At 48.1% G+C, this 17,513-nt stretch overlaps 1 protein-coding gene across 1 annotated transcript; it reads left to right on the top strand.

Annotated features, from left to right (window-relative positions):
- Positions 1 to 7,658: 7,658 nt before the first annotated feature.
- EI90DRAFT_3242749 (uncharacterized protein) lies at positions 7,659 to 9,395 on the top strand (the record flags this gene model as incomplete). The annotated part of the gene is made up of 4 exons (XM_039066538.1): positions 7,659 to 7,943; positions 8,024 to 8,584; positions 8,696 to 8,872; positions 8,969 to 9,395. The coding sequence occupies 4 exons, from the start codon at positions 7,659 to 7,661 to the stop codon at positions 9,182 to 9,184; spliced, it is 1,239 nt and encodes a 412-aa protein (XP_038921472.1). The 3' UTR covers positions 9,185 to 9,395.
- Positions 9,396 to 17,513: the final 8,118 nt, after the last annotated feature.

Here is a 17,513-nt window from a genome sequence, read left to right as displayed (position 1 = left end):
CTGTGCCATTGCTGTTTGTCCATTTGGTCCTTAATTTCAGAGGCAGTGAGCAGGAAGTCTCTAGGGGGCATTTCAGGTCGATTTTAGACTAAGGTGTCAGAATCTGGAATGCTGTCAGAGACTGGGAATTATTGTCAGAGTCAGACAAACTGTCAGAAGATGGATGGAAGACGGTTTGGGTTTCTGTCTGAGTTGGGGTCGGAGGTGATGCAGAGGTCTGTTGGAGCACATGCACGGATATGCAGGTGGAAATATGCGGCACGTCCGGAAGCACTGTTCAAGGTTAGCAGAGTGGGATCGCGGCCTCAGCGACTCAGGTGGAGTGCTGTGCCCTGAGCTTGATGTTTGGGGAAGATCCCATATTTACAGACTGACACTTACAGTGGACTTCAAACAAGACTTGCAGGTGGAGCGGACCTGTAGGAGGAGCGTGGACTCTGCGAGCACAGACTCAGAGGGGGGAAGCCCCCTTTGCGGGAGGGACTCAGACCAGACAGGGGGGTACTCTAGTTGATTTCAGACTGAGGTCCCCGAAAGTATTTACAAGGTATAAGTAGGTAAGAGAAATCAAAAGAGGGACCGGTCGGTCCGGTGCGGAAATAAGCGGAAATGAGCAGGGACTTGTCAAACTAAACCAAGGACAAGAACCTGGGAAATGGGAGGCAAGGAATGAATAAGGTCAAAGTGGATCAAGTACCAATATTGACAGATTAAATGAATGAATAGGAAAGTGCAATAGCACATGGATCAAATGCCAATATTGGGGTAAACATAATAGGCACTCGGCAAGGAATGAATGTTATGTTGCCAAGTGACAAAAATGGCCAGAGGACAAAAGTGGAGGTCAGCGCATGGCGCTGATACAAGTCTGCAGATAAGCGGGGTTGGTGCAGTGCCGACACAAGTCCGCGAACAGAGGTTGATCTGTCAGCACTGTCACACAAGGACAGCATGAAGGCCAACAGAGGTACAGAGGGGAGTGAGAGTGTTGACCTGACCAGAGGTGTCAAGGGCAACCAGAAGTGGCCAGAGGGTGCAGAGATGGGCAGAGGGTGTGGAGTGGGCAGAGGGTGCGGAATGCACGGAAGCAGGGCATGACCACATAGCAGGAAGTGATGAGTGTGGTTCAGATGGAGACAAGGCAGGCATGACTGAATGCCAGGAGCGCCAAGGGCTCAGGGACTGGAGGTAAGGTCGGAATACCGGCAGGGTGTAGGTTCTGATTATTGGCCAAGTCTCATGCAGTAAGGCAGGGGGCCAGACATGGGGTTGGGGGCTGGTTAGGATGGGTTTCGGGTCGGTGGATTCACCTATCGGCATTGGTTCGCTGCTGACGGAGCCCAGGATTTGTTGGTCGTGACATAAGGGCCTAAAACGAGTATGTACAAGCACCGGTATATAATGGAGAGGGCGAAAGCACGAGGAAACAAGGAGGGTCCGAATCAGAACAAAGACGTCCGAACGGGACAAAGGGAAGATGAAAGCGGAGCGGTACCGAAGTTCATAGGTCAGAACCTGTGGTACATCTGAAAGGAGATAGGGAGGGCAAAGCCCAGAGGGGCAGGAGGATGAGGTGAAGTGGGATGATGACTAACTGGCTAGAATGGGAAGAAGCAGCAGTCCAAATAAGGATGAGGGGAAAACACGAAAGATACATTACAAGTGGCGAAAGTGCCGAGTATGATCCATGGAGCTCAGAGGTTACAGAGGTTACGGAGGCAGGGTTGGAAGTCCAAGGAATATTGGCAATGGTGTTTATGTAGTATGAGGTCACCAATGCAATGGACTTAAGCCAAGGTGGAGTCAAAGTCCAAGGTCAGAACTATGACAGAATCTCGGAGTGAAGGTACGAGCAGTGTCCGAGTACAGGGTAAGGGACAGTGGTGGAAGGTCATAACTTGCTGGAGGGTTGGCAGGAGAGGGTCAGAGGAAGGAGAGAGAAGAGAGGAACAGGGAGAGGAGTGGAGGAGTGTCAGGGGACGTGTGTGCTCGTGCAAGATGCTCCAATAACCTAGTTGTGATTAAAGCCAGGGGAAAGGGATGTCCCCATCTTAGGGTCAGCTATATACATGTAGAGTCCGGCAATAAGGAAACCAAACGGATTGCCGATAGAATCACGTGATCATAGAATGTTCCAGAACAATGCCGGAGATGATCCGGGTCACCAGGGCTTAGGTAAGCGGAGTAGACAGGAATTACCAGCATACTTCCCACGCGCATACGCGCAGCCGGCATAGGGTCCAGGGTCATTGCTGATCCCTGACAAGGAGAGGAAAGGTGTCAGGTCCGAAGGTGAGTATCGGAGCGGACGGGAGAAGGGTAGGAGAGTGATGGAAGGGTGGAGGTGTCATGAGGAGTAAGAGGAGGAGTGGTGTCAGGTCCGAAGGTGAATATCAGAACAGACGGCGGTAGGGTAGGACTACAGAGGTGGTGAAGATGGGGGTCTGGGAGTCGGATCGGGATCGGGTATGTATGGATATGACACATAAGGTCAATATCAACCATTAATCTCGCTTCTCCACCGCATATCCGTCATCCTAACTCCCGTCCCGTCATTTCATCCTCTTCTCCTGATCCGTCGCTGTCCTTCAAGCTCAAAATCGTGTGAACTGGTGGAAAATTGGTGGAGATATGGGGGAAATGGTGGATATCCGTGAATTTTGGGGAAGTGGCAATATGGGTCTTGAGAAAAAAGCATGGAAAAAATTGGAAAAAAATGTGGAAATGTGCCGTGGGCATTGTAAATGTGTCGGAGGCTTGAGGGTGCTCGTTGGAGCCTCGAAAAACGTGGTTCTGGCCTTGTTTGTGTGGTACTTGCTGTGCCCTCCTACAATGTATGTCTCGAATGTGCTGCAGCAAGGGGACTGCAATGGTCCCTCAACCTTTCAAAGGACCGTGTCATGGGTCCTCCGACAAAACATCGGATGGGCTGTACATGCATGGTTCAATGATATATTTATGGGAACCGATTCGGTTTCCGAACACAATGAGAAGCTTTTGTGGGTCCACAACTGACTGAAAGCTGAACACCTGTACATCAGTAGGAAAAAGTTCGAGCCGTTTGCAGCGGTTCTGGACATCCTAGGATGTAAGGTGGATGGCCATGGAGTCCATGCGGACTCTGATAAAATGGCAAAACTTCGCGACTGGCGAGTACCTGAAGATCACTGGGAAGTACTACACTTCCTGGGACTCATTGAGTATCTCGCCCGCTTCATGCCAAACGTTAGTGCATATACAGGTCCGTTACAGATGATATGCACCAACTACTTACCATTCTTCTGGACCCCATTACGCCAGAAGTGTTTCGATGAGATCAAAAATCTCGCCTGTAAAACACCGATTCTGAAACCCATCGTCTGGAGCACCCCTATGGGCCTCTCTGACGATGAGCAATCGAGGTTCCAAGTCTGGGTTATCACAGATGCCTGCCCAGCAGGCGTCAGTGCTATTCTGGCCCAGGGCGCGAAATGGGAAACCTCCCACCCTGCGGCATTCATGTCGAAGAAGTTTACTTCAACACAACGTTCATACTTTGCATACGAACTGGAGGCACTGGGAGTCCTGGAAGCCCTGTCCAAATGGATGGATGAGCTAACAGGTGGCCGAAAATTCATGGTAGTAACGGACCGTAAGGCCCTGACATACTTCAAAGAGAAGCAACACATGTCAGGGCACCACATAAGATGGCAGAATTTTTTCTACGGCTTTAACTGCGACATAATCTATGTCAAAGGCCATAGGAATAAAGTAGCAGATGCGCTGAGTCGCTACTATGAGTCTTCATGTGATGAAGACTTACATTATGATGAATTTGTCTCTGCAGACATCCACATAGACAAATTAAGGGATGATCTTGTCAGGGATGCGTCCGGGGTCGAGGCGGTCCGGGCATAGCGTCCGGTGCTGAGGACCTCACGGGGGGTAGATCGGGCGTGCATACTGGCAGGCCCGATGCGGGACAGTGATCCCTGGCCACTTAGACTGAAGTGGGAATGTTGAGTTATTATTAAAAAGGGAAACTATGCTACTTACCTGAAGTGGGAATGTTGAGAAGAAGGTTACTTCTTCAGTTCCCACCCCAGGTGTGTTTATATACATGCGGCTTGGGTCACATGAGGTCCACCACGTCACCCTGCATACAGCCGCGGTCACCTGGGTGTCCCCATGGGGGATCCCAAGGGTGTATGCTGCACGCGCGCGCACTAGGTTGTGCCCTAGAGCCATCCAGGGTCGTCCGGGGCTAGGCATGTCATGTGCATGTCGTGGGTGGGTCAATAATACATAGATATAAGGGAAAGGTCGTCCATGTGGAATAGAAATAGAAATGGGAGAGGGATAGAGGGGGAAGAGATATGAAGGAAGGGTGCAGGGTGGGAGAAGGGGTACCGGGTGAGGTGGGTCCGGGTGGAGGCGGGTCAGGCGGGTGTGCCCTGACAGATCTCCCCTTAAGTCGCATTGAAGAAGCAGAGGAAATGTTATATTTCCATCGCCTCTGTTTGAAACTCGCGACGACCAGAGTTGGAACAGAAGATTGTGACATTGAAGCCACGATCTTGGACCCACCTGAAGACCCTTCAGGGAGGAGCATGCTGACGCTCACCAACATAGTCCCTGAAGAAGGAAGTTTGAGAAGCGTAACAGAGGAAGAGTCCTTCCTTGATTCCGTGAGGAAAGGCTACAACAAGCAATCTGCTTGGCGTGGTATATTGGAGAACCTGTCATGCTTCCCCAAATTCAAGGTCTCCAATGGCCTTATCTCAAGATTGAATGAGTCGGGTGCACCATGTCTGGTCCTCCCGGACGTCATTCACAAAGGGGAGAGGGCAACTGGTATTGCCATCAAGCATGCACATGAGATCCTAGGGCACCTAGGATCCCATAAAACCCTAGAATACCTGCACCGCTATTACTGGTGGTTGACTATGGTCCACGATGTGGAGAGGTACATCTCCACATGCGAAAAATGCCGAACCACCAAACGAACGATGCAGAGGAAGTCTGGGCTGCTGTGCCAGCTGCCCATACCGGAGACCCCTTGGTCTTCGATCTCAATGGACTTTGTTGGTCCATTTCCATCGAGTTTGGACTATAACTACCTATGGGTAGTTATGTGTTGCCTGACTTCACAGGTATATCTGATACCTGTGAAGACAACAATCAATGCCTTGGAACTTGTGTACAAGTTCCTCAAGGGCGTTGTTCGCCTACATGGATTACCAAAGTCAATAGTGTCCGATAGGGACACTAAGTTCACGTCCAGATTCTGGACAGAACTACACAGACTCTTGGGGATTCGTCTGAAGATGACCACTGCCTTTCATCCCAAAGGCGATGGTCAAGCTGAACAGATGATCTAGAGCGTCATCCAGATCATTCATGCCGCAGTCAGACCCAATCAGCATGATTGGGTCCTAAAACTGCCTCTTACCGAGTTTGCAATAAACTCGAGTGTTAACAAGTCAATGGGGTATGCCCCTTCGAGCTTATTTATGGGATTATGCCACGTATGGTGGTAGAAGTACCACCTACAAACCTCCCTGGAGTCGGTGCTTTTGCACAACAAGTGCTAGATAATCTCCAGGGAGCTCATGACTCGATTATAAAGAGTCGTGTAGAACAGGCCATCCAGTCGAATAAGCTCAGGAAACCTCACCTACCTTTCGACTAAAAACCTGAACCTTCCTACAGGATGAGCCAAGAAGCTCCTCCCTAAGTTTGTCGGACCATACGAAATCCTCAAAGTATTCGAGGATTCATCTAACTATACCCTCAAGCTCCCACCAGAGCTTGTGAGTTGGGGAATATTCCCCAAATTTCATGTTTCTCATCTGGCCCCTCATGAGCCAAACGATTCATTACTGTTCCCAGGATGGGCTGCCCAAGTATTCTATGACTTTGGCAACGATCCTGAACGGGAATATCAGGTCCAAGAGATTTTGGACCATGCATGGGACACACATGATAGCCTGTGGTTCCGTGTTAAATGGGGCCTTGGGGATCTCACTTGGGAACCCCTGTCTCACTGTGATGAACTCGCTGCATTGGACGACTATCTAATGTTACATGGTGTCGATGCAGTCAAGAAATTAAACAGGGAAAGCCGCTTTCCCTTGCCTCCTATACAAAGTGCTGCCTCGGCATCTCGTCCCTGCTGTTCCCAACAGCCTGCCTGCTTGGGAATGGTCCTGCAGCCATCAGAAGGCCGTTTATGGCATTAGTTGCCATAAGTGGAAATTGCTTCCGTGGGTTCGTTAATATTCCCACGCATGACTTCTTATCTCCCGCCATCATGTCTGATCCGACGAAGACTACTGACGTCGGTCGCAGGCGAAGCCCATGCCCCTCTAACAATGCCATGGACGCTGATGTGTCCATGCTGTCCCTTGACTCACCTCATCAGCTGTTAACGCCTGGTGTTGATGAGCTAGACTCTGTACTCCCCCTGGATTCGTGACCAGCGGACACAGCGTGTTATGGGGATGGGGGAAAATCCCCATTCCTTGATCCGTTCTTATAGTGGGATGATGAAGGTCATATCTAGTCTGTACCATAATGGGATATGTAATCGATGAGTGATCCCAGTCTTGCCCGGGAGCGGACAATCGAATTCCCATCGATCGTGATTGGTGATGTAGTGAGCTATTAAGGGATTGATGGTAGGTAGTTGGAGATGCCAGGACGGACGGGTCAGCCATGGGTACTTGGCGCTCCTCAATGGAGCGTACCGTGTGCAAGGTTGCGACTTGTGAGATGGGTGAGAACTTCGTATAACTGCCATTGGGTACTTGGCGTTCACAGTGTGAACGTACCGGTAGCGGGTTGATATCATAAGTGTGCAATGAGGATTGACTAACAGGGCCTTCGGTGACTTGGTGTTCCCAAAGGGAACGTACCGTTGGCAGGGAAACATGATGACTGACGAAGGAGGGAACAGACGGTGGATGGGCGGCTACTTGGCGTTCGCATAGCGAATGTGCTGGCATCACGGGAAAGTGGGCCTCAGAGTATTCACAATCTCCATGATCGTGATGTGATGTCGTATGTCGAGCACTGGGGGGAGAGCGGAGTGATGAGGTCCCATAGGGTACAGATTCCATAGGATGATACACATGTCGAGAGTCTTCGACTCGCGACCTCGAGTTCTCACGGCGAGGGCTGTTAGAGGACTCGACATAACCAGACTTATAAGACATGTTGAGAGTTGTACAGTCACACGGGTTCAGTTGAGTCACAGGGAGGGTTGTTACAGAAGACAACACACAAGACAGTTGTAGAGCAGTTGTTAGTTAGCAGGAACCGCCTTCGGTGGTTTCCATACAAGACGTGTGACTATCTACAAATGGTAAGGTCGTGGGAAATCCCGCGAAACACAAGTAACCTCGGCCAGCACCAAAACCCCAATGGGGAAAGCTTTGCATGAGGGGGGGGAAGGGGTAGAACGAGTAAGGAGGGTAGGGTATCGGGATAGAGGACGAAAGGGAGAAAGAGGGGGAGCGATAGAGAGGAGAAGTCTTTGACTATGCGACGGATATGGTTGTTGGAGACTCCGTATCCATAACACAACGCCTATTCCAGCCATATCTGGCCAGTCGTCCCCTGCCACAGGTGAGTTTACTCAGTCCCAAGTCGACTATTCATCGAACGAGCCCCAATACATGGGGCAAAACTACGCCCTAGAAATGATGGCACCTATGCAGGCGCCACCATACCCAATATTTGCCCCAGGCATGTGGGGGTATAATCCCCACATGCAGCGAGAGCCGGTGAGACCACCCATTGCAGCCTCAAATGACTCAATACTAGGCAACCTTCTTAAGGAAGCAAGCCAATGGGTCCACCTCTTGGAAGGTGAACTCTCCCAATCTCATGACGAGGCCAATAACCTCAGAAACGAGAATAAGGAATTACGGGAGAATGTCCATGGGCTCGAGATCGAGAACGTTTGTCTCAATCTCAAGTTGAGAAACTCTTCCCATCACAATCATGGCTCCGAGACAAGTGCGACAACCTCGAAAAACAGATTGATCGCATGGGAAAGGAAGCTAACACCTACGAGGGCTCTCACCCTCTTAAGATCCCTCACATGTCGAGAGTAGGTATGCCACCCGTACCGTCTCAACACAGCCAGCATAGGGCACCAGTGGTCCCTATGTCTGTTTCGAATGTGGAGGCACATAACCGTGCTGTGAGACCTCCTGTCCCAACAAGGGTAAGGGTTCCTCTTGCTGGCCTCATGGACAGCCATTATGGTCACCATGCGGCTCCCATTCCTCCCCTGGGGCCTCAAGGGCCCTCATCTTCTTTTGGTGCCATGATGGTGCCTCCTCCTCCCCAACCCAGCAAGGCACCTAACTTAGTCCCAGAGGGGTATTCATGGTTCACTGAGGCAAATTGCTCTCCTGCTGCTGGGACCTGGAGAAATGTCCCTATCCCAGGCACGTTTTTCCAGGGTGACTTCCGCTTTGGTGTCACTATCAGTGGCCAAAACTGGCCTGTGTCAGACAGTCGTAACCACCGCCAAAAGTGGTGGAATGACTGGGTTCACCTGTTCTTAAACTCGATTGAAGGGTTCAAGTTCATGGTGGACTTGAAATGGCTCGACCATGAAATGAGGAATGGGTTTGACAGCACTTCGCTGGAGGCTCATCAACTTCATGGTTGATTCTTCGACATTAAGTTCGTGAATGGACAGAACGTGTCCGCCACTGAACTCGATGGATGTTTTGGGGATTGTCCCCGAAATTTCGAAAATACTAACAAGGCAGGGAAGAAGTATCTTCCTTGCTGCCTCTGGAAACACTACTGCTCAGAAGCGGCACAAATAATGAAGGCGACTAGCACCACTGCATACAACCTTTCCAGGTTGCAGGTAAGTGACCCTAGTTCTGCCATTTCGGGACCCCCCCAGGTTCCACCTCCTCACTACACAATGGTGGATAATAATCCACCGTTGCCATATTCGCAGGTAATAGAACCCACCCTGCCCCATAACCCCATTCCCCACACTGAGGGAATGTTGGTGGACAATGGTGTGGTAGAAGAGGCCCCAAGGCCGAGACATTTCCCGGCAGCCCAATGGATGCAGGCCCCCTCTGCTGAGAATGCAGTGGCGGGCCTGTCTAGAGGGCCCCAGGCTAGTAGGTCCGTGCCTGCCTCAAAGGGCAAAGCCAAGAAGGACTGATGTCCCCTTGGTAACCCCTGTCCACACTCGATGAGTGGGATGGGGTGTTTCTTGTCCAATGAGCAGAAAAGGTCTAACAACCTTGGCTGCCTAGTTTAACTTCCACAAGAGCGTTGAAGGTCTGACCACCTTTGTTGCCTTCTATACTTGTTCCAGGAGGCTGGGGTTTAACCACCTCTGCCCAATTATTCTTGTTTGATTGAGTAACTGGGGCCTAACCGCCCTGGCTACCACCCTTCTCCTCGCTGAGCATCTCAGGTCTAACCACCTGCGAGGCCTGCGACTCTGACACAGAGTGAATTGAGGTCTAACTGCCTCTGTTGCCTGTGCCTTGGCATCCACAAAGAGAAACTGGGGTCTAACCACCTCTGTTTCCTTGTGTCTATTGTTAATTACTTTCTTGACGAATGCGTGTTTGTCACATTTCTTGTTAAATTTTGTATATCTTTATTTTTTGTTCAAATAGAATTTTTTTTTTTGATTCTCATTTGCGATATTGAATATCGCAAGGGAGGAGAGTGTAAGGACTTACAATGTGTACCCACACATTGTCTGTCCTTTCCATACTTCACATCAAGCATGACTGCAGTCGCGCTTCAGTAACATAAACAACCTGTATAATATTAAGCTGCATTACATCATGTAAATACACATATATAAGATGCGCAGGTAGGAGGAAAGGCTCCTCAGCCTTTACTCCCCCATTAACAATATAGCTCATTAAAGCGTATTTGTGTGACAGACCGGGAGTGTGAGGTGCTTATAACCATGTGCTTACATTTTGTCACGGCCCTGCAAAGTCCCCGCCCTTCTACCACTTCCATCACTTAGCGGCGCCAACAGTGGTTCCTGTCTACAGCCCCGTAGCAGCGCCTCCTTCCTTCTCCCACCACCACTTGAGCTCTTCAGCCATTCGGCCGATACCGTTTTATTCTTATTCATTCACTCAACTTACTAGCGGTCAATGTTGTTGCCGCTGATCCGCTCCTTATTGACATTTGGTTTATTCCTTTATTGACACTTGGTTATTCCTTTATTGACATTTGATTTATTCGTATATTGACATTCTGATCCACCACCATATTGGCACCTAGATTGTCGGGCTATCCATTCTGCCTCCCAACTTTGCCGTCCTCTGTCCCATTCATTTCTTCTGTTCCATTTCCCTGGTCCTCATCGCTCTTTTAGTGCTTGCCATCCCGCAACCGGCCCCTTCTCTGTTCTCCTTTCATATTTATACTTGTAGTTTACTGTCGATGTACTTCAGTTCAAATATCGACTAGAATTCCCCCCCAAGTACTCTCATCTTAAGTTCACCTCTCAGTTCCATCTCCGCTTAAGTCAACGTCACCACAAGGTACCTCCTGCTAACTTGAAATACGGGACAGCCTAGAACGCGTGGTGCAACACTCCAGCCAAGTCGTTGAAGCCGAAGTCCCAACCCCCACGACGCCTTGCAACAGAGTAGCTCATTAGCTAAGTGTCCACTCACGCTGCTGTACTCCGCTCTGCTTCCTGCGAATACCTCAAATACAGTTTCTGACATATTTCCCCTTTTGTCACTCTTTGTTTCCATATTTCCTTTTGTTGGCAAGGTTTGCCAACATTAACCATTTGTCCACTTCTTCATTCATTAATATTGCGCTTGATCCACCACTCCTTCTGGGCCAGTCCATCTAGTTACTTGTGCTTATAACACATGTAGGTTACACCGGATGTACCTCAGTTCGTATATTGACTTGGATTTCCCCCCCTAGTCTCTTCTTTACATTGTAAGGCTTCTGTCTGAAATTGGGACAACAACATAAGAACGAAGTGCAGCACTCCACCCAAGTCGCTGAAGCTGAAGTCCTGCCCCTCCGACCTTATGAGCCTGGATGACTTCACACACCTTGCAGATCATCCAGATACGCATCCAACATGTTCCTGACAGAAGGGCCAGTTGGTCCGGTGCAGTCTGGCACAGAAAAGAGCAGGGATTGTCAAACTAAGTAATGGACAAGAACCCAGGAACTGGAAGCGAGGAATGAACAAACAAACAATGAGTGGTGAGGGTTATTGATGGGAAGAACAATAGGACCAATAACCTAGTGTCAATAAAAGCGGATCAAACGCCAATGTTAAGTGAATGAGTGGATAAACATAATAGGCCCTTGGCAAGGAATGAATGTATGCTGCCAAGTGGCAAAAGGCCAAAGGAAAAGTGGGGTCGGTGCATGGCACCGACACAGGTCCATGAAATGGGACATGGGAATCAGCGCGGCACTGATAAGTCTGCAGACAGAGGGTGGTCCATCAGTGCTGTCACAAATGAGGACAGCATGATGGCCAGCAAAGGTATGGAGGGGGGTGTTGACCTGACCAGAGGTGTCAAGGGCAACCAGAAGTGGGCAGAGGGTGCAGAGATGCATGGGAGTGGTGCATGGCTGTGACCACATAGTGGGAAGCAATGAGTGTGGTTCAGATGGAGACAAGGCAGGCATAGGAACTGGAGGGACTGAATGCCGGGAGTGCCAAGGGCTCGGGAACTGGAGGTAAGGTCGGAATGCCAGCAGGGTCTAGGTTCTGTTTGTTGGCCAAGTCTCATGCAATAAGGCAGGGGGCCAGACATCAGGTTGGGGGCTGGTTAGGATGGGTTTCAGGTTGGTGTTAGAATGGGTGGAAACGGACGACTCCAGAGTGGAATCGGAGACTTAGCGTGGAGGGACCTTGGCCTCAGCGACTCAAGCGGAGCGCTGTGCCATTGCTGTTTGTCCATTTGGTCCTTAATTTCACAGTAGGTGAGCAGGAAGTCTCTTGGGGGCATTTCAGGTCGATTTCGGACTAAAACCAAAACGAGTATGTACAAGCGCCGATATATATAATGGAAGGGGCAAAAGCACAAAGAGAACAAAGGGTGACTGAATCGGAACGAAGACGTCCGAACGGGAACAAAGGGTAGAGGGGGCAGAGCGGTACCGAAGGTCATAGGGCAAGACCTGTGATACGTCCAAAAGGAGGTAGAGAGGGCGAGGCCCAGAGGGGCAGGAGGATGAGGGGAAGTGGGGATGATGACTAACTGGATAGAGTAGAAAGAAGCAGTAGTCCAAATAGGGATGAAGGGAAAATGCGAGAAATACATTACAGGCGGCGAGAGTGCCGAAGGCGGTCCGTGAAGCTCGGGGGTTGCGGAGCTTACGGAGCTTACGGAGGTGGGGTTGGAAGTCCGAGGAATATTGGCAATGGTGTTTACGTAGTATGAGGTCACCAATGCAATGGACTAAGGCCGAGGTGGAGTCAAAGTCCGAGGTAGGGACTATGACGGAGGCTCGGAGTAAGGTACGAACGGTGTCCGAGTGTGAAGTACGGAGCAGCGGTGGACGGTCGTAACTTGGCGGAAGGGTAACGGAAGGAGGAGAGAGGGGACAGGTAAGGAAGAGGGAGTGGCGGAAAGGAGAGTAGTCAGGTCCGAAGGTGAGTATCGGAACGGACGGGGGAAGCGTAGGGGGATGACGGGAGGGTGGAGGTGTTGTGAGGGGGGAGCGGAGTTGTAGGAAGGGTGGCAAGTGGGGGGATGTTCGGTCTGAGATGAGTATCGGAACGGACGGAGAAAGGGTCGGAGAGGTAAGAGGAGGGGTGTGTTGCCAAGACCGAAGGTGAGTATCGGAACGGCAGCGGTAGGTTATGACTCCGGAGGTGAAGAGGGTGGAGGTCCGGAAGTCAGATCGGGGTCAGGTATGCACGGATATGACAGTTGGCAGATTCGCCTATCAGCATTGGTTCACCACTGACAGAGTCCTGGGATTTGTCGGTCGTGACACATATCCACACTACTTGACCTCAAACTGTTATAATCACGGCATTGTAGCCCGACCTCTGAGCACAATATCACAGTGTCATTAGATATCAGGCTCTCAGCTCACATTACACTTATATACATTTCTGAGTGGCACAACAGAACAAAGGCCAAAGCGTTAAAGCAGTAAAACTTCCCATAAAAGGGAACAATACCGTGGTGACAAAGGGCATGGGAATGCCACTTCAACACTTCCCCTCATTCCGATGACCTGTCATGACCAACAAATCCTGGGGCTCCATCAGCAGTGAACCAATGCCGATAGGCGAATCCACCAACCCGAAACCCATCCTGACCAGCCCCCAACCTGATGTCTGGCCCCCTGTCCTATCGAGTGAGACTTGGTCAACAATCCGACCCCAGACCTTGCCAGCATTCTGACCTTATCTCCAGTTCCCAAGCCCTTGGTGCTCCCAGCATCCAGTTCCTCTAGTTCCTCTTGTCTCATCTCCATCTGAACCACACCCATCACTCTGCTATGTGGTCACAGCTATGCACTGCATCCAGACCTCTGCCCACATCTGTACCTCCACCCACCCCTGCACCCCTGATGCTTCTGGTTGCCCTCCACACCCTGTGGTCAGGTCAACACTCCCACTCCCCTCAGGACCTCTGCTGGTCATCATGCTGTCCTTGTGTGTAAGGCCTGGTATGGGGGCCAGGCTGGTTGACTCCTTAGTCCTTAGTATGTCGAGATATAGGCTGTAGAGAGCTATGATTCGACATCAGGTGAGGGTAAAGAGTGAAGTACCCTTTACCTGAGCCCGAGCCATACATATGTAAATACAATGTATACAACATGGAATAAAGATCAATAAAGAATGTATACCACTCCACCATCCATTCCTTACACCCCCCCAAGCTAGAATGACCTTTGGGTCTTCAAAACCTGATCCGAAAGGGATGATGGTGGAGGAGATGCTGGGTGAATGGAAACTAAGGCAGGTCCTTAGTTGAACCTTGGTGAATCTTGACCAGTGGACTGTGAGGTTGGGCAGTGAGCAGTGGGAAGGAAAGACAAGGCTGCAGGTTCTTGCCAGTGACTGCAGCATATGTCAAGATGGGAAATGGAATATTTTTTGGTGAATTTAATGTAATTTCCGCAGGCAATAATGGAGTAGGAATGACAGGGGAAGGGAGAGTTGTTGAACACCGCTCAGATCAGCGCTTCTTCCGGCCTCAGCGACGATGACAATGTTTTGATGTTGTTGACATGTTGGACAACATGTTTGTAAGGTCGGTGTAGGTGCCAACCTTGTATCTCCTCACTCCTCAAGTCCGTCAAAGATATAAGCTTGAATAGAGCTATATTTCAATGAGGTAAAGGAAAGGAGTATCCCTCCATTCATCATACCCCGCATCATTTATATATGTAAGTTACATGTGTTGTATAATATTTATAGCAGGGCATTCCTTACAATGTTGGATGACGTTGATGACATGGATGGTACTGGTGACACATTAGATGGTGCTGGTAACATGCTGTAGGAGAAATAACGGTCACACTAAGGAAACCCATTATGGAAATATGCCAGATAAATCACAAAACCTCATACAACAAGTAGATATGAGAAGATAGAAGGACCTGAATTTTAATGAATCTTTATGAATTTTTACGAATTATTATGACTATACACGATAAATCAAAAGAAAGAAAATTAGAAAAAATACTTCAAGCTTACCATCAACGAGACGGAATTCTCGGGGGAATTTATAGCAAATATTAAACAAGGAATTAGGACAATCGACCAAGATTTGACTATAAAAACAATCAGAGAACCTCCACGGAAGCTACTTTCCCACATCTGCACACGTAGCCAAGGATGGAAGTACCACGGAACAAGGATTCCTCAGGAACTAATGAAAATATCAAAGTCGTGTCTATAACAGGAAATGTAGATGTCCCCCAAACGGACCCAATGAAAGTAATTACAGGGGAAACTACCCATAAACGACGGAGATATGACTAAAACTCCTGCAAAATGAGGACAACGTCTAAAAGGCAAGCGCGAAGATTAACCAGTAACGACCGAGACAAGCTTGATAGCCCATTAGAAAGGAAGGGATCTAATCTTAATCCTCCCAAATTTTAATAATAAAAGGATCATGCATTAATGAGATATCCAATAACAGGAATAGCGACATCAAAAGTCCGAGCTCAGGGAAAAGACGATGTTTACATAGGATCCATAATTAAAACATACAACGAAATTTACACGGAAATTATGAAAAATGGGGAACTATAGTTATGCAATTTTTCAGCCCAAACGGTCCAGCCGTTGTGAAGTTATACCCATGATGGGAATGTAGAAATCCGCATCATGTTTAATGACATGTGAGGGTGGCGATGCGCAGGGAACTGGCCGTCAGAACCGAGATCCGCACTTCGGCAGATCGCAAAGACCAATTTCCATCCAAATAAGGAAGAGCCCGGTCAAAACAAAGCACGGAAAGTGCAAAACAACCTTAGATCATGAGGGAAAAATCTGAAATAAATCACAGAAGCCCATATGAAATATATAAACACCCGTGCATATCATAAATCCCGAACAATTAAACGGAAACGGCACCCACATACGAACAATTATGGGAACAACACATGTGATTACCGAATGTGTGTGCGAACTTTTGCTAACTCAACGAATACCAGGAAATAGGACACAACCTTAGTACCATTGGAAAGGTGGGAATAAATGAAAATTTATGACACCAAGAACGTGAGAAAACATCCAGAAATGAATGAGATACAAGGACATGAAGTTAGAAACCTGAAAACTCGTGGGAAGACAGCTTCAAGAGGTCCAGAGTCCTAAATAAAATACATAAAAATATGATATCTTCAAGGAAGACCTACTATAACAATGAACAATATATATGGAGGATTAGGATGTGATAATACAAAGGGGAATCAGGGAATATGAACGAAATTCATGATAACCACTAAACTACGACGGACCATGGCAGGAATTTTAGGGAATGATATTCTAATGAAGTGGAGAGCTATAACACATTCGTTTGAGTAATTCTTGACTACAAGCAACTTTTTCTTTCGGTTTTAAACCTGAATAATTCACTAATTTACCATTTCAGTCTCATTTTAACTAAATGTCACTAAATAAAAATGGAATAAATCAGCTGAAGGTCTCAGCACAGCCGTACGCATAGTAATGCGAAGTTTGAATTCAGAATCACCGAGTCATAGCAAATTTAATGGTATGTATAGGGAATTTGAAATAGGTAACTGCAACAAATGCAGCGCAGCCAAGTTCTAATTAACCATTAAAATAGCTTAGGCAAGGGAGGACAATAAGGATTCTAGGCACAGTCTGACCGCAGTAGAACTATAGCATGAAAATTTCATTTTTTATTCAGTTTGAGAAAAATACACTGTAAATAAATCCTGTAAATAGAAGGTAGAGCGTGAAAAAGGAAGGCAACCCAAGGAGTATAAAAAGGAGACCCTTTCTGCAACTTTTCGCCCCCCTTAGAGAAGTAAGAAAATAGAGTATTATTTTTCTCAAGCATTTCTGGTTGTCACTCCAGTGTGAAAAAGTGATATACAGTTAAGATTGCCACTGTAGTAAAAGGCAGCAATTAAGGAGAGAAATATTAAGTAAATATTTCAACAGGAGAGCTGGTTAACACTCCAGATTTCAAAGTGTAAACACAAAACAGTTATCTTGCTACTGTTAAAACAAGCAATAAAATAAGACAAAAATAAAACAAACTCAAGGGACACTCCAGACACAATCCAAATCCATTAACTGAATAGAATCTTTGAAACTTCACCAAGTAGAAGATTTAATTCAAGTTAAATTCCAAATTAAACAACGTTACACAGAATTACACCTAGACAAATTAAGAAATTTCAATAAAGAAACAGCTCTGCAGGGCTCGGTTTATCTGTAAGTCAATTCCCAGGAACTTTAAAACTAATCCATAAAAATAGAATTAGCCAAAACACTCGGATTGGTACTATATTTACAATAAATAATACTAGTACACTTCCCCATCCTAACTAAAGAACCAGGGAACAGCTTGGTGGTGGTCTTGTTTGAACCTCCCAACTGACCTTCCTTCGTTCTCTCCTTCAACGCACATCGATTTGGCAGGAAGGGATGAAAGCTGAGCCACAGCTGGTGATGCATTGGCATCAGAGCGCACAGTGGTGGGACTCAGATCAGTGTTGGAGGCTGCACAATCAACAGAATGTTGATGTGCTGAGGGCATCCCCAATTTGATGTGTTCAGGATTGGATGTTGATGCAACAGTGGATATGGATTTGGTTAAAAACCCAAAAGGCAGGGGGGAGAGGGATTTGGACAGGGTGTTGAGTGCTGGGGGAATGACAAATTCTGTTGGAAGGGACTTTAAGTAACGTCCCCGAGCCAGCACATATAGGTGTGGCATCGGAATTGAAGTCCACTCAGTGTGAACTGCGTCCAACCACTCAAACACGTTGTAACATGTATTAAACCCAATATCATCGTCCCA

The sequence above is a fragment of the Cantharellus anzutake genome (genome assembly GCF_015039405.1).
Source record: "Cantharellus anzutake strain C23 chromosome Unknown EI90scaffold_6, whole genome shotgun sequence".
Taxonomy (NCBI): Eukaryota; Fungi; Basidiomycota; class Agaricomycetes; order Cantharellales; family Hydnaceae; genus Cantharellus; species Cantharellus anzutake.
Note: the sequence above shows the minus strand (reverse complement) of the source record. Positions and strands in the feature narration are given on the sequence as shown.